Source organism: Rhinichthys klamathensis, unplaced genomic scaffold (genome assembly GCF_029890125.1).
Source record: "Rhinichthys klamathensis goyatoka isolate OS25496 unplaced genomic scaffold, OSU_Roscu_1.1 h1tg000001l_1, whole genome shotgun sequence".
NCBI classification, from domain to species: domain Eukaryota; kingdom Metazoa; phylum Chordata; class Actinopteri; order Cypriniformes; family Leuciscidae; genus Rhinichthys; species Rhinichthys klamathensis.
In genome coordinates this window covers 7,024,137-7,047,515 of record NW_026606555.1, presented here as the reverse complement: position 1 = coordinate 7,047,515, position 23,379 = coordinate 7,024,137, and the positions used below count along the sequence as shown (strand labels likewise).

Here is a 23,379-nt window from a genome sequence, read left to right as displayed (position 1 = left end):
ACACATTAATGAAGTAAACAAAGTGGATTTTTCATTTTATTTTATTACTGTAAATAATAAACACTACTTTTACTTTTATAACTGTAAAAAAAAAAAAAGAATAAGCAACATTATGCATTTTAACAGCGGCGATGTTGTGTAGCCTATTGTTTAGAGTCCTTGCCACCATGAGACAAATCGGCATTGCAAATTGAACACGTAGCTCGACTTGAATTGCCTTCTTTTCACTGAAAGTACTGCCAAACAACACTTTTTCTGCTCACGAGTTCCATTTTCACTTTCTCACAGCCTACTGCATTCGAACGGTGCACCTACTGTAACGACTGGAAATAAGGTGTGGCACCTTTAAGAACTGCGCGCTCCTGTTGAACTGTCTGCAGTCCGTATTGTTTGTGCCGTGCGCCTCGAACACATGCCCATGTATGCGGGTTATTTCTGTTTGATGCTCATTTTTACCTTATTTTGTTAAGTAACGCTGTGGAACGTAGAACGTGTGACAGACAGTTACACAAGTTCGATTGTGGAATAAAGTGCGAGTTGTGAGATGCCAATCGCCTCCGTGAGTCTGTCTGGCCTCTGCAATAACTTTAGCTGTGAGCTATCCCTATTTTTCTTCCTGACACAACGCGTTACACTACAGGCTTGTTCGACTTGAACCGGCGCTGCACAGACAGATCAGTTTATGACATCAAAGTACCGCGAGAGCAATTCAAAAGCATATGGAGCCGTCTGCTCTCTATTCGTTCACGCGGTACTTTGATGTCATTCACTGATCGGTGACTTCGACGTAGCGCGCGTAGTGCAAGCCTAGGGTTCGGTTCGGTGGAAAAAAATTCTGAGGTTCGGCAGAAACCGAACCCCGTTAAAAAGCCCAATATTCGGCCGAATCCGAATCCGAATCCTGGATTCGGTGCATCCCTAATTAATATGTACTATAACTACACAAATAATAACTGTAATGCAGACACAGATAAACATTGTGATTCTATATCATAGTGATTTCCTGCTGTTTTTAACTTACTTTAAATAAAATAAACTGTAGAACTATGACTGTAAAAATGGCTATGAAAGTACAGCAGCTAGTATCCAGCAATGTACAGTAAATTCACTCTAAAATATTTGACACCCTAACAGGAACTGGGCTTCTCCAGACAGGCTCTAATTAATAAGAAACTGAATGATTATAGGAAACAGAGGTGATTATCTTGCCTACTTAATCATACTTATAGAATGGTGAGTGTGGTAGTCTTATCTCTTTCGTTTTGCAGTCCAACAGGCAACAAGCTAGACACTTCTCCTAGGATTCATCGGATGATGCCACCTTTCCTTCTCTCTAAAACTGAAAACACGTCAGGTGTGAACCGAGCCCCAGGGAAAGGTGAACTCTCTGAACCATGACAAATAGGCTTAGACGCTAAGCCCTGCTCCTTTGCCCACTCTCTGGTCTGCATTTGCATCTTTCAGATCTGTCTCATCTCTTTCTCCATCTCTAACAGATGACAGTACTAAGGCACCATGGGGCATTAACATCATGAAAAAAGGAAAGAAAACGGGTCCAAAAGCTTTTGGAGTGAGGCTGGAGGACTGCCTGCCTGCTGCCAATAATAAGGTCAGCAAGAGTTGTGAACTAGTGCTTGTTTTCATTAACTAAATTATGAGAAAATACTTCCGGGTAGAGCTGGGCGATATGGGAAAATGTATTATCTCAATATTTTTTTCCAGATCATTCGATCTAGATATTTATGTGTGTATTTATGTGTGTGTGTGTTTATCCAAGACAATAATCACAGGCCTTGGTTTATCCAAGGCCTATGATTCACTCGGCATGCCTTCGGTCTTTGTTTGTCCTCTATGTTATAATCCTCCTCTTAGTACTGCTGGTACAGAGAGCCAGCTCTCTTCTTGTATATGAGCGTAACTTTCTTCTGAGTCTTCAAGAGTCGGCGGTGGATGTTTGCAGAGGCTATACAGGTGGTCAGTGGTCTTGCAATCCCCCATTATCTGAACGCGCTTCGGTTTACCTGTGTGGACTATCAGATCTTTGTCGCAACAGAAGGAAACGGAATAGGAGACGAGGCAAGCGAGCGGGTGTGGCTGTGACACGGAGACGGGCGTGTGCGATAGCGCGTGCATCAGCGGCTTGTCTGTGTATGTCTACGGGCTTAGCGGTGGATTTCTTCGACCCATCTTCCTGGCATCTATTGTCGTGTCGTTGGGACGAAAGGGTCTCTTACCTGGTTGTGGTCTCTCCTCGGCGCTGGGTGTGGTCAGCGGGGATCAAAGACTCGCATCGGCGTTTCAGGAAGAGAGGGAGTAACCCTGAGAATCTCCGGTTCCTGGAATATGCACCTATCCCTTGTAATCGAAGTGAGCCGGCCCAAGGTACAATCATTAACCCTCTGGGGACCAAGGTGTTTTTGGGGCCCTTGGGATGTTTTGACATGCACTGACATTTGTGCTTTTTTCAGTTATTTATAAACATGTTAATGGCAAAGGTGCAAATTCACTCTATATAGCACAAACGGGGCTACCATAATATGTGAGCAACATGTATATACATGTTTGTATTTTTAAGAGAATAATGTTTATGCGTGGTTATTGAAAAAAATAAAAATGAAAGTTGCTGAAATAAGACCACAAAACACATACTAAATATGTGTCCACAAGACTTTTGACTAATGGATGTTGTCGCTTCGAGTTCTGGCTTCAAAATGATGTGAAAATCATCCTGTCTAATTATTCACATAACACAATAGATTCTTTTAAATTGTGAAAAACATTTTTTTGTTATCCAAGGCAATATGCGAATGGGCGTGAACGGCCCAACCCCATTGTGAATAATTAGGTGGTTGAGAAGACAAAGACGACCCGCATATTAATGAGCCTTTCATTCAGGTGTGTCACACAAGAAAGAATGCAAGGACAATATACACACACACACACACACACACACACACATACATACATACATACATACATACATATACATATACATATACATATATATATATATATAAAATCAAAATATAAATGAAAGTCAAAAGCACATTTTTAGTCATACCTGGAAACAAATCCTGTTCAAATAGGTTATTTGGCCATTCTACAGAATTGGTTCAAAGTTAGAGTTGGAAACATCTTGAAAAGAAAATTGTCTTTTTCCATAACTGTCTTAGTAGGACATATACATTTTATCATACATATTTCAAAGTTAAGGATTCATTATTTTGATATAGATTGCATTGGAACAAACACTAGCCTATAACATCTTAGTTGATTAGTTTATTGACAAAACATACTATATATTAACATATGAGCAGAAACTGCTAACAAAAGCTTATTTGATGTCTATTTTAGAGTTAAAACTTTATAATCTATTAAACAACTAGTCACACACACACACACACACACACACACACACACACACACACACACACACACACACACACACACACAGAAACATGATTCAAATTTAAACAGTAGGCTATTTTTGCATTTACAGACACTAACGTTATTCTATATCGCGATTAGAACAAAGCACAAGAATAAAACACTTACAGTTCAGCTCGCTCCTCGAAGTGAAAATAAACCAGCACTCGTTCTGAGGTAGGTAAATGTCCCAGGATTATTCCTCACAGCCGCGCAAGACGACAGTACATTAATCTGACTAAATATAGTGTGTTTACCGAGTTGATATGTGGGCGTTTACACGTCTCAATGTGTTGCTTCAGATCATTAGCGTTTGAATAGCGCGCGGTCTCCGTGGGCGTGTCACATTAGGAAAATAATGAGCTGAGAGAACGATAATGAGAACGGCTGACACCTCTCTCTTTTTATATAGATTACATAAACGGAGAATATTTATCTTAGTTTTAAATTAGATAATTTAAAAGTACAAACTTAAATGATCATAAACATATATTGCTCATGTCTGGGTGAATAGTATTAGCTGAGTTTTTTTTTTTTAAGTTTAGAGACGTGCTCCAGAAAAAAAGGATTGCGTCAATTTTTAAGAACTCTCTGAAATGTAGGCTGGTGTCGATTGATAATTATGTTAGTTTTTAAGTACAAGTATTTAAAGTCGACCTGATTAAGCCGGTCACATTTGCAATAATTTATAGACCTCCCATTTTTAACAAGGAATTTATAAGGGAGTTTTCTGAGTTCTTATCCTGTATGATGACTTGTGATGACAATCTTGTTATATTAGGTGATTTTAATATTCATATCTGTTGCCCTGAGAAGCCCTTAGTTCAAGATTTCCTGTTATTGTTGGATTCCTTTAACCTTACGCAATCGGTGGCCGGTGCAACACATAAACAGGGGCACACTCTGGATTTAGTTTTGTCCTGGGGTGTCCCGGTGGGTGATCTGACTATAGAGAACTTGGGGTTCTCAGATCACTTTGTTATATCGTTTAATGTCACTATTGCCAGGCGGATTGCGGGACCAGGGACAGTGGGCCGTCGTGCCCGGGCAATAAATGCTGCATCAGCTTTTAGGTTTTCAGAACAGTACAATGCCCACAAGTTAGCAAATAAACTCAATGATTTAAACCAGAGTGTAGAGGAACGTGTGTTAGATTTTAATACGGAGTGCAACCATATATTGGATTGTATTGCCCCCTGGAGACAGGTAAAAGCAAAAACTGTATCCCAGCCCTGGCTTAATGATGAGAGTCGATTGTTGAGGCAATTATGGAGGCAGGCAGAGAGGAAATGGTTGAAGGACAAACTGCAGGTCTCTTACGAGATTCTAAGAGAGCGTATGCTATCTTATCAACAGTTCGTAAAAGCGGCTAAGGAGAAACATTTCTCGGACCTAATCTCTAAAAATCAGCATAGCCCAAAAATTTTATTCCGTGTGATTAATTCTGTGATGAGTCCTGCCAGCCCCTTTGGTTTTGAGCGTGCCTGTGGAAAGTTCGCTCAGTTTTTTATGGACAAGATCACAATGATCAGAGCCGGCATTGTGAATTCTGTCAGTGCCCAAGGTAGCCTGGAACCATCACTCGATTTGTGTGCTCGGGGTGTGCTGATTTGAGCCGGTTTCTTTGGATGATTTGCTGGATATTGTCCTACACATGAAGCCAGCTTTTTGTTCGCTGGATATTTTACCGCCTCGTTTGTTGATTCAGGTGTGGGATGCGGTGGGGCCCACTATTACAGTTTTAGTTAACCAGAGTCTTACAAAGGAGATAGTGCCATCTTATTTTAAACACGCTCTTGTACAACCGCTTTTAAAGAAAACGAGTTTAGACCCCTCTGTGTTAAGCGATTACAGACCAATTTCTAAGTTACCTTTCTTATCGAAATTGCTGGAGAAGATGGTACTTAAGCAACTCTCTACTTTTTTAAACAAAAATAATATTTTTTATACTTTTCAGTCAGGTTTTAGATCGCAAAACAGTACAGAAACTGCCCTTCTTAAAGTATCGAATGATCTGTTGTTATCGGTGGATTCAGGGAATTGCACAGCGCTAGTATCACTGGATCTTAGTGCGGCCTTTGACATGGTGGACCACGGGATTCTTCTTGAACGATTGAGTAAGTGGGTGGGTATTGGGGGGTATGTGCTATCCTGGTTTGTCTCAAATCTTCAGGGGAGGACAGTTGCGGTGGAAATAGGGACCTCTACCTCTTCTGTTTGCCCTGTTGTCTGTGGGGTGCCTCAAGGCTCATGCCTTGGCCCAGTCCTATTTTCATTATATATGCTCCCCCTGGGTTTAATCTGTCAGAGACATGGAGTGGCATACCATTGTTATGCTGACGATACCCAGTTGTATTTGCCTTTGAACTCTGAGGATAAGTCTAAAGGGTCAGCGTTGTTCAATTGCTTGGATGAGATAAAACAATGGATGGCAGACAATTTCCTTCAGCTGAACGAATCAAAATATGAAGTGGTGGTGTTCGGCCCACCGAAGTTAGCTGAACAGCTTTCCGAGGAGCTTGGCACTCTCCAATGTTAAGACTCAAGTTAGAAACCTCGGAGTGATCTTTGACGCCGAATTAAAATTTGATAAACAGATAAATGCGGTGGTGAAGGGTAGCTTTTTTCAGCTAAGAGGGATTGCCAGAATGAAAGGCTTTTTGTCTACTAAAGATATGGAAACCGTCATCCATGCTTTTATCTCGTCCATATTAGATTATTGCAATTCCCTGTATTTGGGTGTGTCCAAAAAGTCCCTGGCGCGTCTGCAACTAGTGCAGAATGCAGTGGCCAGATTGCTGACTGGGACCAGTAAATATTCTAGTATCACTCCAGTTCTGGCCTCTTTACACTGGCTCCCGGTGGAGTTTAGGGTGCAATATAAGGTCCTTTTAATGGTTTATAAGGGTCTACACGGACAAGCCCCTGTCTATATCTCCGAGCTCTTGCAGCATCACTGCACCTCCAGACCATTAAGATCATCGCAAAGCTTATTGTTAAAGGTTACGAAATCTCGCCTGAAAACTAAGGGAGATCGAGCTTTCTCGGTGGCTGCACCGAGGCTTTGGAATGGTCTCCCTGTTTACATCAAGTCTTGCGATTCCATTGAAGGTTTTAAGTCTATGTTGAAGACATATCTGTTTACTGTTGCTTTTAATTGTTTTTAGCTATATGTGGTTCTGAATGATTTGTAGCCATCTATGTCTGTTTTAACATTATTGAAATGTGGATTCTGTAAAGCACTTTGGTCAACTCGTGTTGTGTTTAAATGTGCTGAAGAAATAATTTATTATTATTATTATTATTATTATTATTATTATTTATCACAATATTAATTTACCATTAATGGGGATGGAAATGCTTTCCACATATTTGTTAGACCTTGAGAATGAATGTAAACATGTACATTCGTTTTTTTTCACAACTCCACAGAGTAGCTACCTTTTAATATTGGGGTGGGCGGCAACTCTCCTAGTGGAGTGGGCTCTCAACCCGAGGGGGCATGGTGCGCCTTGGGTTTGGTACGCCAAGACGATGGCATCCACTATCCAGTTGAGGGGCGCGGGTCTCCTACCCTCTTGATGGAAGTCAAAGCAAGCAAGAGAACGTCTCGGGTTATGATTATAACCCTTGTTCCCTGAGAAGGGAACGAGACACTGCGTCATTGAAAACGACTCTTTGGGGACGCTCCCTTAGCGTGCGCCTCTGAAGTATGAATGAAACTATTCCAATCCTGATTGGTGTTGCGTCATGACGTAACATGTGACGGCATAACCGGATGCATAAAAGCGACGCCGGCACACACACACATTAGCCTAGCGATGAAGCAAGCCGCTCTCAGGCATTGAGGAGCGTGGCAGGACGACGCAGTGTCTCGTTCCCTTCTCAGGGAACAAGGGTTATAGTCATAACCCGAGACGTTCCCTTTCGAGGGAACTCGCACTGCGTCGTTGAAAACGACTCTTTGGGGAACGAATGCCCACTAGGCCACGCACCGAAAAAGGCCTGCCCTAGAGTGAAACTGATCTCAGGCACTCAGCTAGGATGAGAGCACATGTGCGCCAGGCGTACTAAGGAGGTGCAGACTATAAAACCTGATAAAAGTGTGCGGGGTAGCCCAACCGGCTGCCTCACAGATCTTCTGGAGGGGCACTCCCGAGTGGAGGGCCCTAGAGGATGCCATGCCTGAAGTAGAATGAGCCCTTATGGCCAAAAGTGAAGGCAAACTGCGCACCTTGTAGGCCGAGGCAATAGCCTGAACAATCCAATTACTAATGGTTTGTTTGGATGCAGGGAGCCCCTTCTTAGGTGACCCAAAACACACTAACAGTTGGTCCGACCTCCTCCAAGAAGAGGACCTCTCGAGGTAAATGCTCAAAGCTCTGACAGGGCAGAGCAAATGGAGCCTCTCTTCTTCTGCCAACGCATGAGGTGGAGGATGAAATGCCTGCAGGACCATGGACCGTGCCGTGTTAGAAGGCACCTTAGGCACATAGCCAGGTCTCGGGTGCAGAATGTCCTTAACTCCGCCAGGGGCAAACTCCAAGCAGGCTGGTGTTACTGCCAGGGCTTGAAGATCTCCGACCCTCTTTAAAGAGGTAACAGCTAAGAGAAAAGCCATCTTGAACGTCAGGTCCTTGGGCGAAGCCGACTGAAGGGGTTCGAAGGGGGCCAGGGATAACCCTTCGAGAACCACCGCCAGGTCCCAGGCCGGAACCCTGGACCTGGTCGTCGGTCTCATCCTCCATGTACCACGGAGAAAACGAATGACCAGCTGGTGCCTCCCCAGAGGCCCATCACTCAGTGGTGCATGGAAAGCCGCAATGGCAGCCACGTACACCTTAAGTGTGGAAGGGGAGAGACCCGCAGAGAAACGATCTTGAAGAAACTTCAGAACTGAAGCCACCGGGCAGTTAACTGGATCTAACTCATGTTCTCTACACCAAGTGGAAAACACATTCCACTTGAGGCCATATAATCTCCTAGTAGACGGAGCCCTAGAGCTAAGTATGGTTTCAACCACCCCGGCTGATAGACCAGCATTTAGGTACTGAACCCCCTCAGGGGCCAGACCCACAGTTTCCACAGCTCTGGGCGAGGGTGGAATATTGTGCCCTCCGCCTGAGACAACAGATCCCTCCTCAGAGGAATCTGCCACAGCGGAGCTATCACGAGTGAAATTATGTCTGAAAACCATACTCGGGCCGGCCACACCGGGGCTACCAGAAGAATGAATGAATGAATGAATGAGGCATTTTATATAGCGGTTTCATATGTACTACTGTACACCCAAAGCGCTTTACAATCATATCAGGGGTTCTCTCCTCAAAGCCACAGTACAACGGCGCCAGTGCGCTCACCACACACCAGCTATAGTTGGAGAGGAGAGAGAGTGATAGAGCCAATTCAGTGGATGGGGATTATTAGGAGGCCATGATTGGCAGGGGCCAATTGGTGGAATGTGGCCAGGACACCGGGGTTACACCCCTACTCTTTACGAGAAGTGCCATGGGATTTTTTTAATGACCACAGAGAGTCAGGGCCTCGGTTTAACGTCTCATCCGAAGGACGGTGCTCTTTGACAGTATAGTGTCCCCGTCACTATACTGGGGCGTTAGGACCCACACAGTCCACAGGGTGAGCGCCCCCTACTGGCCTCACTAACACCTCTTCCAGCAGCAACCTGGTTTTCTCAGGAGGTCTCCCATCCAGGTACTAACCAGGCTCAGCCCTGCTTAGCTTCAGTGGGCAACCAGTCTTGGGCTACAGGGTGATATGGCTGCTGGCAAGAAGACTGATGCCCTCCTGACGGACCCTCTCCAGGACTCCCGGGAGCAGAGCGATCGGGGGAAAAGCATACAGGCGTAGCCTCGGCCAGGCCTGGACCATGGCATCCAACCCCAGTGGGGCTGGATGTGTGAGGGAGAACTTCCATTGGTCCAAACCTCTCCCATATCAACTTCACCACATCTGGGTGAAGTCTCCATTCACCGGGCCTCAGCCCCTGCCTCGACAGGATGTCTGCTCCCTGATTCTGAACCCCCGGAACGTACATTGCTCTGATAGACAATAGTTTCCCTTGGGACCAAAGGATTATCTGATGCGCTAATCTGGACTGAAGGCGCGATCTGAGTCCCCCTCGTCGGTTCAGATAAGCTACCACTGATGTATTGTCCGATCGTATCAGGACATGGTAACCCTTGACATCTGGGAGGAAGCTCCTCAGAGCCCTGAACACAGCAAACATCTCCAGGCAATTTATATGCCAAGAATGATGATGGTCCTGCCACAGACCCCTGGCAAAGCGGCCTTCCATGACCGCGCCCCAACCCGTGAGGGAGGCATCTGTCGAAACGGACTTCCGGCGACATGATGCTCCTAACACTGGCCCTTGGGACAGGAACCAAGGTTTCTTCCATATTACTAGAGAACGAAGGCATCTGCACGTTACTCTGATCATATGGAACGGATTCCCCTTGGGGGAAAACCCATTGGCTTTCAGCCACCACTGAAGGGGCCTCATGTGTAGAAGGCCCAAAGGAATAATGTTGGATGCCGCTGCCATGAGGCCTAGCATTCTTTGAAATCGCTTTACAGTGATGGCCTGGCCTAGCTTTATCCCGGACACCATCGCCAGAATAGACTCGATACGCGCGGGAGACATTTGTGCCCACATTGTAACCGAATCCCACACCATGCCCAGAAACGTTGTGCTCTTATTAACTTGCTCTTATTCTGAGCTTCCTGCACATCATGTGGCCAGCTGATGTTGAGTCTGGCCACAGCACGAGTCACAACCTCGATAAGCTCCTCATAGGCGTGAACGTGAACCGGCGTGTCTGGTTCACGATCATCCGCCTCGATGCTGAGCACATCCACCTCCTCGGAGGCAGACAGCACAAGCATCGGGTCCTGAACACGGGCAGAAGAAGCCGCATCGCGGGCTTCTGCACCATGAACAGGAGCCTCAGAATCTTCAGATGAAGAATGAGAAAGTGCCGCAGCAGTCTCATTCTCGTCTGCAAGATCCTTTTGCGAACCCCATGATCTCAATCGCCACGCCGCCTCAACGGACGCGGGACCGGAACCATGGGGAGCGCGAGCCTGGCCGTGTTCGTCAAATAAGGCCAGGCGGGAGCGCAGCACTCTCATAGGAAGTGCTTCACAGTCACCACAAGCAGCTCCCTCAAGAGCTGCCCGGGCGTGCTGCACTTCCAAACAATTCACACATAACTGATGTGTGTCCCCACCTGTGATGTATCTGGGGCAGGGATGCACACACAGTTTGAATTGGTCACTCGCCATGATATAGATAGATTCACTGACAGACAACGCTTGCTGAGAGCGCTTGCTGAAGAGCGAAAGCTAATGTGTGTGTGTGTGCCGGTGTCGCTTTTATGCATCCGGTTATGCCGTCACATGTTACGTCATGACGCAACACCAATCAGGATTGGAATAGTTTCATTCATACTTCAGAGGCGCACGCTAAGGGAGCGTCCCCAAAGAGTCGTTTTCAACGACGCAGTGCGAGTTCCCTCGAAAGGGAACTGTCTTCATAGACAGAATTTTCAACTCAACTGGCTGCAGAGGTTCAAAGGGAGCTCTCTGCAATGTGGTAAGCACCAGAGATAAGTCCCAAGAGGGTATAGAGGTGGGGCGAGGCGGATTTAATCTCCACGCCCGTCAGGTACCTAGCGAACAGGTCATGTTTTACCAGGCACTTACCAACACTGCATCGTGATGTGCGGCAATCGTGGCAACATAAACTTTGAGGGTGGAGGGAGACCGCCTTCGCTCCAAACCATCTTGCAGGAAGGAAATCACGGTTCTTATAGAACATCTTCAGGGGTCTTCCCAGTGAGAAGAACACCACTCAACGAATGGGTTCCACTTCAAAGCATAGAGGCGCCTTTATAGGGGGCAGAGACCAGACGTTGAGATTCCAGAGGTCTGGACGTGGGTGCCATAGGGTGCTCCTTCTCTCAGAATGTAGGTCCTTCCTCAGAGGAATGCGCCAGGGAGGGGCTGTCACAAGGAGCATGAGTTCCAGGAACCAGGTCCGGTTGGGCCAGTAAGGCGCGACTAGCAAGACCTGCTCCTCGTCCTCCATTTATCCATTTCCATCTGGTTGGAAGTCGAAGTAATCACGCTGGTATGGAGACGAGTTGTTGAGGATCAGTGTCGATGGCTGTCGTGTCGATGAGGCCTTCACAGGGCTGATGAGGCTGGCACTTCAGGATGAGTTGGGATGGGTCCAGGCGCAAGTCCACCATAGAGGGTCCCTCGGGATAAACAGAGAGACTAATATTAGCGTAGACGCCATCCTTTTACGGGACGTGTTCCCGGTTCCGGCTGATCTAAACTATGCAGCCTAATTTTGAATTAAGGAAGTCTATAGTGTGTTATGTGTATGCTAGGCCAAAGAGATGTGTTTTTAGTCTAGATTTGAACTGACAGAGTGTGTCTTCCCGGACAATGTTAGGAAGATTGTTCCAGAGTTTTGGTGCTAAATAGGAAAAGGATCTACCGCCAGCAGTCGATTTTGATATTCTAGGTATTATCAACTGGCCGGAATTTCGAGAACGCAATAGGCGTGAAAGACTATAATGCGTTAAGAGCTCGCTCAAGTACTGCGGAGCTAAACCATTTAGTGCTTTGTAAGTAATCAGCAATATTTTAAAATTTATACGATGTTTAATAGGCAGCCAATGCAGTGTTGACAGAACCGGGCTAATATGGTCATATTTCCTGGTTCTGGTAAGAACTCGAGCTGGTGCGTTTTGAACTAGCTGTAGTTTGTTTATTAAGCGTGTAGGGCAAACACCCAGTAGAGCATTACAATAATCTAGTCTTGATGTCATGAACGCATGAACTAATTGTTCCGCATTTGTCAATGAGAGCATATGGCGTAATTTAGATATATTTTTAAGATGGAAAAATGCAGTTTTACAGATACTAGACACGTGATTTTCAAATGAAAGATTGGTATCAAAGAGCACACCAAGGTTCCTTACCGACGACGAAGACTTAACAGAGCAGCCATCAAGTGTTAGACAGTATTCTAGGTTATTACGTGTGGACGTTTTTTGTCCAATAATTAGAATCTCTGTTTTTTCAGAATTTAGTAGTAGGAAATTACTAGTCATCCAATTTTTTATATCAGCTATGCATTCCGTTAATTTTGTGAATTGGTAAGTTTCGTTAGGTTTTGAAGAAATATACAGCTGAGTGTCATCGGCATAACAGTGAAAGCTAATTCCATGTTTCCTAATGATATCTCCTAATGGTAGCATGTACAGAGTGAACAGCAACGGTCCTAGTACTGAGCCTTGTGGTACACCATACTGAACTTGTGATTGATAAGACATCTCTTCATTTACTGATACAAACTGATAACGGTCAGATAAGTATGATTTAAACCATGCTAATGCAATTCCACTAATGCCAACATAGTTTTCTAGTCTATTTAAAAGAATGTTGTGGTCAATTGTGTCAAATGCAGCACTAAGATCAAGTAACACTAATAGAGAGATACAACCACGATCGGATGATAAGAGCAAATCATTTGTGACTCTGATGAGAGCTGTCTCTGTTATGTCTTGTCATGTTGTGTCTGGTTCCTGTTCTTGTTACTCTGTCCCCCTCTGCTGGTCATCATAGGTTACTTTCTCTTTCTCTGCTCTCCCAGCTGTTCCTTATCTCCTCTAACTACCTCGTTCACTCTCTTCCCACCTGTTCCCTTTCTCCTCTGATTAGGTCTCTATTTCCCTCTCTGTTCTTGCTGCTTTCTTTGTCAGATTCTCATTTGAGTTTCTCATGCTAGAAGCAAACTACTGTCTCGTTCGTTTCTACTTTGTCCAGTCCTGTCCTGTCCTGTCCTGTCCTGTCCTGTTGGCATCCGCCTGGCAAGTGCAATCTGTTCTCAGCTAATCATCTTATTATTTACTCTGTCCAGTTCATCTGATGCCACGAGAGATCAGGTAGTCACAGTCTATCTTCGACCCGCGTCCTCTCTGAGAGACCTGCAGCCTGTCGCCGCTACTCGGCTATTCTCTACTGCTGTCTAAAGCTTTTGAAGTTACCTGAAAGACTTTTGTGTTCCTGTTATCGCCCTCTCTGCGGGTTGTTTGTTTTCTCCATTATCATTCAAGAAGAAGATCTGTGTACTACCCTGTGTTGACATTAAAAGATTCTGTTTCTGTTAAGACGCTTTTGGGTCCTCACTTACCCGCATAACAGAAGAATCTGACCATGATGGACCCAGCGACTCCGGATCATTTCCAGTCAGCCGTCGAGATCCAGGGAGCGATGATTGGCAGACACGAGGAAGAATTGTCTGCTGCTCGACACACCGTTGAGACCCTGGCCGCCCAAGTCTCCGATCTCACAAGACAGATCATCTCCGCCTCGATCCACCGGTCGCTTCCAGGGCTTCCGAATCTCCTGAACCCCGAATCAATAACCCACCGTGTTACGCGGGTGAGCCCACAGAATGCCGCCCGTTTCTCACTCAATGTGATGTTGTCTTTTCTCTCCAGCCCAACACTTACTCCAAGAACAGAGCTCGTATCGCCTACGTGATATCTCTCCTTACTGGACGGGCTCGAGAGTGGGGAACGGCAATCTGGGAGGCGGAGGCTGAGTGCACTAACCAGTATCAGGACTTTAAGGAGGAAATGATTCGGGTATTTGACCGTTCTGTTTTCGGTGAAGAAGCTTCCCGGGTCTTGTCTTCCCTAACTCTCTTTAGGCCGTCACGTTAGGCCAGCGGTCCGCGAGCTGCTTAAAAGGTAGTCCGTGATAGGAGGTCAGCGGAACGCTGCGCGCCGCCCCCTAGATGATTTTTCGGGGGCCGGCCGACCGCGCCCGGCCGCAGGGGGGGACCGACGGGGCGGGCCAGAGGCGTCGCCTCGGGCCGGGGGGCCTCGGGGGCCCCGCGGGAGCCCGACGAAATTCGGCCCCCTCGCTCGCAATACGGGCATCGGCCACAGGGGGGCGACTCGCCGACCGCCTGCAGTCGTTTCGACGCGCGCCGAACAGGTTGCAGGCGGGCGCCCACGGAGCGCACGCGCCTACCCCTGACCGCCTTTTCGGGAAATTCCCTGACCACACCCACCGTCCACTGAGCGCCCTTTCGTCCCAAAGACAGCCTGTGACCGCCCCCTGACCACGCCCACTGACACAAACAGCCTATTCGTCCCCCTGACCGCCTTTGTGACAGCAAACGGCCTGTTCGCCCACGGGCAATCTAAGAGACGGCCCGGGGCCCCGCCCACTGACACGAACAGCTCATTCGTCCCCCTGACCGCCTGTGTGACAGCGAACGGCCTGTTCGCCCACGGGCAATCTAAGAGACGGCCCGGGGCCCCGCCCACTGACACGAACAGCTCATTCGTCCCCCTGACCACCTGTGTGACAACGAACGGCCTGTTCGCCCACGGGCAATCTAAGAGACGGCCCGGGGCCCCGCCCACTGACACAAACAGCTCATTCGTCCCCCTGACCGCCTGTGTGACAGCGAACGGCCTGTTCGCCCACGGGCAATCTAAGAGACGGCCCGGGGCCCCGCCCACTGACACGAACAGCTCATTCGTCCCCCTGACCTCCTGTGTGACAGCGAACGGCCTGTTGGCCAACGGGCAATCTAAGAGACGGCCCGGGGCCCCACCCACTGACACGAACAGCTCATTCGTCCCCCTGACCACCTGTGTGACAACGAACGGCCTGTTCGTCCACCACCACCACCACCGGGTGTATCTCGGGAACCAAGCCGAGTTGGAGCTCCAAACTCCGGGCCAGAGTATGGAGCCCCAAGTCGGCTTAGCTCCCGAGATACATCCGGTCAAATTCGGCATCCCACCTGTAGCTTGATAAGTTACACACTGGCCTTCAGCACATATGCTGAAATCCCCAATTCCTTACAGGGATTCACCGGCTGAAAATGTCTAACACTATGCACAATTATTGGCTGTAATGTACATGAGTGTGTTGTGGTGTGTCCCCTGAGTTGTGTACAGTAGGTTTGACCACATAAAACCACTGTCCTATAGGGCCTCTGTCAAATAAGTTGAAGGTGGGCAAAGTAAGGGCCCACCTGTAACTGATTTGACAGGGTCCCTTTGTGCACTCCGTGGTCAATGCATTAAAAGGTCATATTTCATAATTATACATGTTTTATTACTCTAAACAGCCAGTACAGTGCACAGGGAAGACAATCCAACATGTTGGGGTACTTTACAGTTCACAATTATGCATTATTAGACTTAAATGGACATGTCCACGGAGTGCACAAAGGGGCCCTGTCGAACAAGTCACAGGTGGGCCCTTACTTTGCCCACCTGTAACTTATTCGACAGGGCCCCTTTGTGCACTCCGTGGTCAATGCATTAAAAGGTCATATTTCATAATTATACATGTTTTATTACTCTAAACAGCCAGTACAGTGCACAGGGAAGACAATCCAACATGTTGGGGTACTTTACAGTTCACAATTATGCATTATTAGACTTAAATGGACATGTCCACGGAGTGCACAAAGGGGCCCTGTCGAACAAGTCACAGGTGGGCCCTTACTTTGCCCACCTGTAACTTATTCGACAGGGCCCCTTTGTGCACTCCGTGGTCAATGCATTAATAGGTCATGTTTCGTAATTATAAATGTTTTATTACTCTAAACAGCCAGTACAGTGCACAGGGAAGACAATCCAACATGTTGGGGTACTTTACAGTTCATAATTATGCATTATAAGCCTTAAAACGACATGTCCACGGAGTGCACAAAGGGGCCCTGTCAAATAAGTTACAGTTGGTATGTTTTTTTATATTTTGAGGTCATGGTTGATAAAAATGAATAAAATTGATTAAATATCAATTTTAGGTTCATCTTTGGGCCCCCCTGAGCAATTAGCAGCCTTCAGAACCCAGAAATCCCACTGTCCATGAACAGCCTGAATTTTTGAATGGTATAAGTTGCAGGTGGAACGTCCAGATCTCAGCCTCTGGACAGAATTTGGAGATGAAACCTGCACTCCTGTGCTCATCTGGGCACGCCCTGTCCCTGGTGTGAATTTCAAAGAGATTGGAGAAACTTGAAAATTCGACCCAAAAAATCTCAAAGGGGTATCCCTTGGAGAATTTTTCAGTCAGATTTTCAAGTTTCTCCAAACTCCCTGAAATGCACAGCACTGTCGGGGCACGTCCAGACAAGGGCAGGAGTGCAGGTTTCAGCTCCCAATTCTGTCCAGAGGCTGAGATCTGGACGTTCCACCTGCAACTTATACCATTCAAAAATTCAGGCTGTTCATGGACAGTGGAATTTCTGGGTTCTGAAGGCTGCAAATCGCTCAGGGGGGCCCACAGATGAACCTAAAATTGATATTTAATCAATTTTATTCATTTTTATCAACCATGACCTCAAAATATAAAAAAACATACCAACTGTAACTTATTTGACAGGGCCCCTTTGTGCACTCCGTGGTCAATGCATTAATAGGTCATAATTCGTGATTTTTAATGTTTTTATTACTTAAAAATAGAGTACAGTGCACAGGGAATACAATCCAACACGTTGGGGTACTTTAGAGTTCACAATTATGCATTATTAGCCTTAAATGGGCATGTCCACGGAGTAAACAAAGGGGCCCTGTCAAATAAGTTACAGGTGTCAGGTCCCACTTGTAACTTGTTTGACAGGGCCCCTTAGCTCCCGAGATACATCCGGTCAAATTCGGCATCCCACCTGTAGCTTGATAAGTTACACACTGGCCTTCAGCACATATGCGGAAATCCCCAATTCCTTACAGGGATTCACCGGCTGAAAATGTCTAACACTATGCACAATTATTGGCTGTAATGTACATGAGTGTGTTGTGGTGTGTCCCCTGAGTTGTGTACAGTAGGTTTGACCACATAAAACCACTGTCCTATAGGGCCTCTGTCAAATAAGTTGAAGGTGGGCAAAGTAACGGCCCACCTGTAACTGATTTGACAGGGTCCCTTTGTGCACTCCGTGGTCAATGCATTAATAGGTCATATTTCATAATTATACATGTTTTATTACTCTAAACAGCCAGTACAGTGCACAGGGAAGACAATCCAACATGTTGGGGTACTTTACAGTTCACAATCATGCATTATTAGACTTAAATGGACATGTCCACGGAGTGCACAAAGGGGCCCTGTCAAATAAGTTACAGGTGGGCCCTTACTTTGCCCACCTGTAACTTATTCGACAGGGCCCCTTTGTGCACTCCGTGGTCAATGCATTAAAAGGTCATATTTCATAATTATACATGTTTTATTACTCTAAACAGCCAGTACAGTGCACAGGGAAGACAATCCAACATGTTGGGGTACTTTACAGTTCACAATTATGCATTATTAGACTTAAATGGACATGTCCACGGAGTGCACAAAGGGGCCCTGTCGAACAAGTCACAGGTGGGCCCTTACTTTGCCCACCTGTAACTTATTCGACAGGGCCCCTTTGTGCACTCCGTGGTCAATGCATTAATAGGTCATGTTTCGTAATTATAAATGTTTTATTACTCTAAACAGCCAGTACAGTGCACAGGGAAGACAATCCAACATGTTGGGGTACTTTACAGTTCATAATTATGCATTATAAGCCTTAAAACGACATGTCCACGGAGTGCACAAAGGGGCCCTGTCAAATAAGTTACAGTTGGTATGTTTTTTTATATTTTGAGGTCATGGTTGATAAAAATGAATAAAATTGATTAAATATCAATTTTAGGTTCATCTGTGGGCCCCCCTGAGCAATTAGCAGCCTTCAGAACCCAGAAATTCCACTGTCCATGAACAGCCTGAATTTTTGAATGGTATAAGTTGCAGGTGGAACGTCCAGATCTCAGCCTCTGGACAGAATTGGGAGATGAAACCTGCACTCCTGTGCTCATCTGGGCACGCCCTGTCCATGGTGTGAATTTCAAAGAGATTGGAGAAACTTGAAAATTCGACCCAAAAAATCTCAAAGGGGTATCCCTTGGAGAATTTTTCAGTCAGATTTTCAAGTTTCTCCAAACTCCCTGAAATGCACAGCACTGTCGGGGCACGTCCAGACAAGGGCAGGAGTGCAGGTTTCAGCTCCCAATTCTGTCCAGAGGCTGAGATCTGGACGTTCCACCTGCAACTTATACCATTCAAAAATTCAGGCTGTTCATGGACAGTGGAATTTCTGGGTTCTGAAGGCTGCAAATCGCTCAGGGGGGCCCACAGATGAACCTAAAATTGATATTTAATCAATTTTATTCATTTTTATCAACCTTGACCTCAAAATATAAAAAAACATACCAACTGTAACTTATTTGACAGGGCCCCTTTGTGCACTCCGTGGTCAATGCATTAATAGGTCATAATTCGTGATTTTTAATGTTTTTATTACTTAAAAATAGAGTACAGTGCACAGGGAATACAATCCAACACGTTGGGGTGCTTTAGAGTTCACAATTATGCATTATTAGCCTTAAATGGGCATGTCCACGGAGTGCACAAAGGGGCCCTGTCAAATAAGTTACAGGTGTCAGGTTCCACTTGTAACTTGTTTGACAGGGCCCCTTAATGCACTCCGTGGTCAATGCATTAATAGGTCATATTTCGTAAATATAAATATATTATTACTTACAATATCCAGTAAAGTGCACAGGAAAGACATTCAAACACGTTGGGGTACTTTAGAGTTCACAATTATGCATTATTAGCCTTAAAACGACATGTCCACGGAGTGCACAAAGGGGCCCTGTCGAATAAGTTACAGGTGTCAGGTTCCACTTGTAACTTGTTTGACAGGGCCCCTTAATGCACTCCGTGGTCAATGCATTAATAGGTCATATTTCATAATTATACATGTTTTATTTCTCTAAACAGCCAGTACAGTGCACAGGGAAGACAATCCAACATGTTGGGGTACTTTACAGTTTATAATTATGCAATATTAGCCATAAAATGACATGTCCACGGAGTGCACAAAGGGGCCCTGTCAAATAAGTTACAGGTGGAAGGTTCACCAAACGCCTATGAAAATGAATGGGATAAGTTGCACGTGTCAGTGGCTCCCGTGCGGCCCCCGGGGGTCCGAGGGGCCCCAAACTCGTCAAAAAGTTGCGTCACGTGGCCCTCTGCGACATACCGAGCGGGCGAGGTCGAGACGCGCCAAGTTTATTTTTAGCTATTTTTTATGCACCTCTCTGTCTCACATTGATCTCTATAGGAGCACATGTCTGCTAGGGTCAATTCAGCAGTTAGAATCAGAGGGCCTATTAGGCTCAGGAAGCATCTAGAGCCACGAAACTCTGGGGCCCGATTCGGGGGCCCGTGGCGGTCGTCCGTGGCGAATCTCGAGGTCCTGCGACCTTTTGACCCCCTTGAGCGGCTGTTTGTTTGACGTCCCACGTGCGACTTGTTCCATGGGGCTGTTGGTGGCCAATTAGCGTGAAAAAAAGTCAGAGGGACACGGAACTTTAGAACCCGTCCCCGGGGCCCGTGACGAGACGCGTGTGTCAGTTTCGGGCCGATCGGGCCTTTCCAACAAGCCGCTTTGCTGGAACCCACACTTGGAACCGATCTAGAACCACCAAATCCAGGATCTAGAACCGGGGGCCCCCGGACTACCGCCGTGCCGAGTTTGGGGCCGCTGCGACCTTTCGACCCCTTTTGGCCCCCGTTTGTTTGACGGCCCACGTGCAACTTGTTCCATGGGGCTGTTGGTGGCCAATTAGCGCCAAAAAAGGTCAGAGGGACGCGGAACTCTAGGGCCCGTCCCAGGGGCCCGTGACGGGACGCATACGTCAGTTTCGGGCCGATCGGACCTTTCTGTCCACCCTTCGGCGAGCACATGGTCCGATTAATGGCCGCCCTCTCTCACACATAGACATACATGCAGTCAGAGTGAACCAAAGTGAGGAGATTTTTGCACTGCAAAAACACACACTTGGAACCGATCTAGAACCCTGCGACCCGGGATCTAGAACCGGGGGCCCCTCGACTACCAGGGCGGGGAATTTGGAGGCGGTGCGACCTTTCGACCCCTGCATTTCCGCCCGCCCACGTGCAACTTGTTCAATGCAAACTTCACAGGCGCTTCCCGGTCAAGGGGGTCTTTTTTCGGGCAAACGAGCTGTTTCGGACGCGGAACTCTAGAACCCGTCCCCGGGGCCCGTGGTGGGACGCATACGTCAGTTTCGGGACAATCGGGCGTTTCCTTCAAACCGTTTGGCCGAAACACATACCTAGAACCGATCTAGAACCGCGCGACCCGTGATCTAGAACCGGGGGCCCCCGGACTAGCGCCGTGCCGAGTTTGGGGCCCCTGCGACCTTTCGACCCCTTTTGGCCCCCCTTTGTTTGACGGCCCACGTGCAACTTGTTCCATGGGGCTGTTGGTGGCCAATTAGCGCGAAAAAAGGTCAGAGGGACACGGAACTCTAGAACCCGTCCCAGGGGCCCGTGAGGGGACACATAAGTCAGTTTCGGGTCGATCGGACCTTTCTGTCACACGTTCCACGAAACACCTGTGAAAATGAATGGGATAAGTTGCAAGTGTCAGTGGCCCCTGTTCGGCCCCCCGAGGTCCCACGGGCCCCAAACGCTGCGTGCCGGGCCCCCTCGGGCCCCCGAACGACATATCAGGAGGACGGGTCTCCAGAACTCAGGGCTCATTTTTTTCCCTCCCTTGTTCAAGTTTCTCTCAAAAGCATCTTGCACTCATAGTGAGCTCATAGACTGACATTCCCTCTCGAAGGGTCAAACTGAAAACACACTCGGAACCGATCTAGAACCCGGCGACCCGGGATCTAGAACCGGGGGCCCCCGGACTACCACCGTGTCGAGTTTGGGGCCGCTGCGACCTTTCGACCCCTTTTGGCCCCCGTTTGTTTGACGGCCCACGTGCAACTTGTTCCATGGGGCTGTTCGTGGCCAATTAGCGCGAAAAAAAGTCCGAGGGACGCGGAACTCTAGAACCCGTCCCCGGGGCCCGTGGCGGGACGCATACGTCAGTTTCGGGACGATCGGGCGTTTCCTTCAAACCGTTTGGCCGAAACACATACCTAGAACCGATCTAGAACCGCGCGACCCGTGATCTAGAACCGGGGGCCCCCGGACTAGCGCCGTGCCGAATTTGGGGCCCCTGCGACCTTTCGACCCCTTTTGGCCCCCCTTTGTTTGACGGCCCACGTGCAACTTGTTCCATGGGGCTGTTGGTGGCCAATTAGCGCGAAAAAAGGTCAGAGGGACACGGAACTCTAGAACCCGTCCCAGGGGCCCGTGAGGGGACACATAAGTCAGTTTCGGGTCGATCGGACCTTTCTGTCACACGTTCCACGAAACACCTGTGAAAATGAATGGGATAAGTTGCAAGTGTCAGTGGCCCCTGTTCGGCCCCCCGAGGTCCCACGGGCCCCAAACGCTGCGTGCCGGGCCCCCTCGGGCCCCCGAACGACATATCAGGGGGACGGGTCTCCAGAACTCAGGGCTCATTTTTTTCCCTCCCTTGTTCAAGTTTCTCTCAAAAGCATCTTGCACTCATAGTGAGCTCATAGACTGACATTCCCTCTCGAAGGGTCAAACTGAAAACACACTCGGAACCGATCTAGAACCCGGCGACCCGGGATCTAGAACCGGGGGCCCCCGGACTACCACCGTGTCGAGTTTGGGGCCGCTGCGACCTTTCGACCCCTTTTGGCCCCCGTTTGTTTGACGGCCCACGTGCAACTTGTTCCATGGGGCTGTTGGTGGCCAATTAGCGCGAAAAAAAGTCAGAGGGACGCGGAACTCTAGAACCCGTCCCCGGGGCCCGTGACGAGACGCATGTATCAGTTTCGGGCCGATCGGGCCTTTCCAACAAGCCGTTTTGCTGAAACCCATACTTAGAACCGATCTAGAACCACCAAATCCATTATCTAGAACCGGGGGCCCCCGGACTACCGCCGTGCCGAGTTTGGGGCCGCTGCGACCTTTCGACCCCTTTTGGCCCCCGTTTGTTTGACGGCCCACGTGCAACTTGTTCCATGGGGCTGTTGGTGGCCAATTAGCGCCAAAAAAGGTCAGAGGGACGCGGAACTCTAGGGCCCGTCCCAGGGGCCCGTGACGGGACGCATACGTCAGTTTCGGGCCGATCGGACCTTTCTGTCCACCCTTCGGCGAGCACATGGTCCGATTAATGGCCGCCCTCTCTCACACATAGACATACATGCAGTCAGAGTGAACCAAAGTGAGGAGATTTTTGCACTGCAAAAACACACACTTGGAACCGATCTAGAACCCTGCGACCCGGGATCTAGAACCGGGGGCCCCTCGACTACCAGGGCGGGGAATTTGGAGGCGGTGCGACCTTTCGACCCCTGCATTTCCGCCCGCCCACGTGCAACTTGTTCAATGCAAACTTCACAGGCGCTTCCCGGTCAAGGGGGTCTTTTTTCGGGCAAACGAGCTGTTTCGGACGCGGAACTCTAGAACCCGTCCCCGGGGCCCGTGGCGGGACGCATACGTCAGTGTCGGGACAATCGGGCGTTTCCTTCAAACCGTTTGGCCGAAACACATACCTAGAACCGATCTAGAACCGCGCGACCCGTGATCTAGAACCGGGGGCCCCCGGACTACCGCCGTGCCGAGTTTGGGGCCCCTGCGACCTTTCGACCCCTTTTGGCCCCCCTTTGTTTGACGGCCCACGTGCAACTTGTTCCATGGGGCTGTTGGTGGCCAATTAGCGCGAAAAAAGGTCAGAGGGACACGGAACTCTAGAACCCGTCCCAGGGGCCCGTGAGGGGACACATAAGTCAGTTTCGGGCCGATCGGACCTTTCTGTCACACGTTCCACGAAACACCTGTGAAAATGAATGGGATAAGTCGCACGTGTCAGTGGCCCCTGTTCGGCCCCCCGAGGTCCCACGGGCCCCAAACGCTGCGTGCCGGGCCCCCTCGGGCCCCCGAACGACA

General features: G+C 48.1%; 1 protein-coding gene and 1 pseudogene across 1 annotated transcript in view; one reads left to right on the top strand and one right to left on the bottom strand.

The window, feature by feature from the left end:
- Positions 1–23,379, top strand: part of arhgap23b (Rho GTPase activating protein 23b) — a 65,133-nt gene that overhangs the window by 10,333 nt on the left and 31,421 nt on the right. Inside the window, exons 5-7 of the mRNA XM_056257400.1 lie at positions 1,135–1,196; positions 1,269–1,378; positions 1,497–1,609. Coding sequence (XP_056113375.1) covers positions 1,135–1,196; positions 1,269–1,378; positions 1,497–1,609 — 285 coding nt within the window. The remainder of the gene's footprint in view (positions 1–1,134; positions 1,197–1,268; positions 1,379–1,496; positions 1,610–23,379) is intronic.
- On the bottom strand, positions 9,097–9,213 carry LOC130090928 (5S ribosomal RNA; annotated as a pseudogene).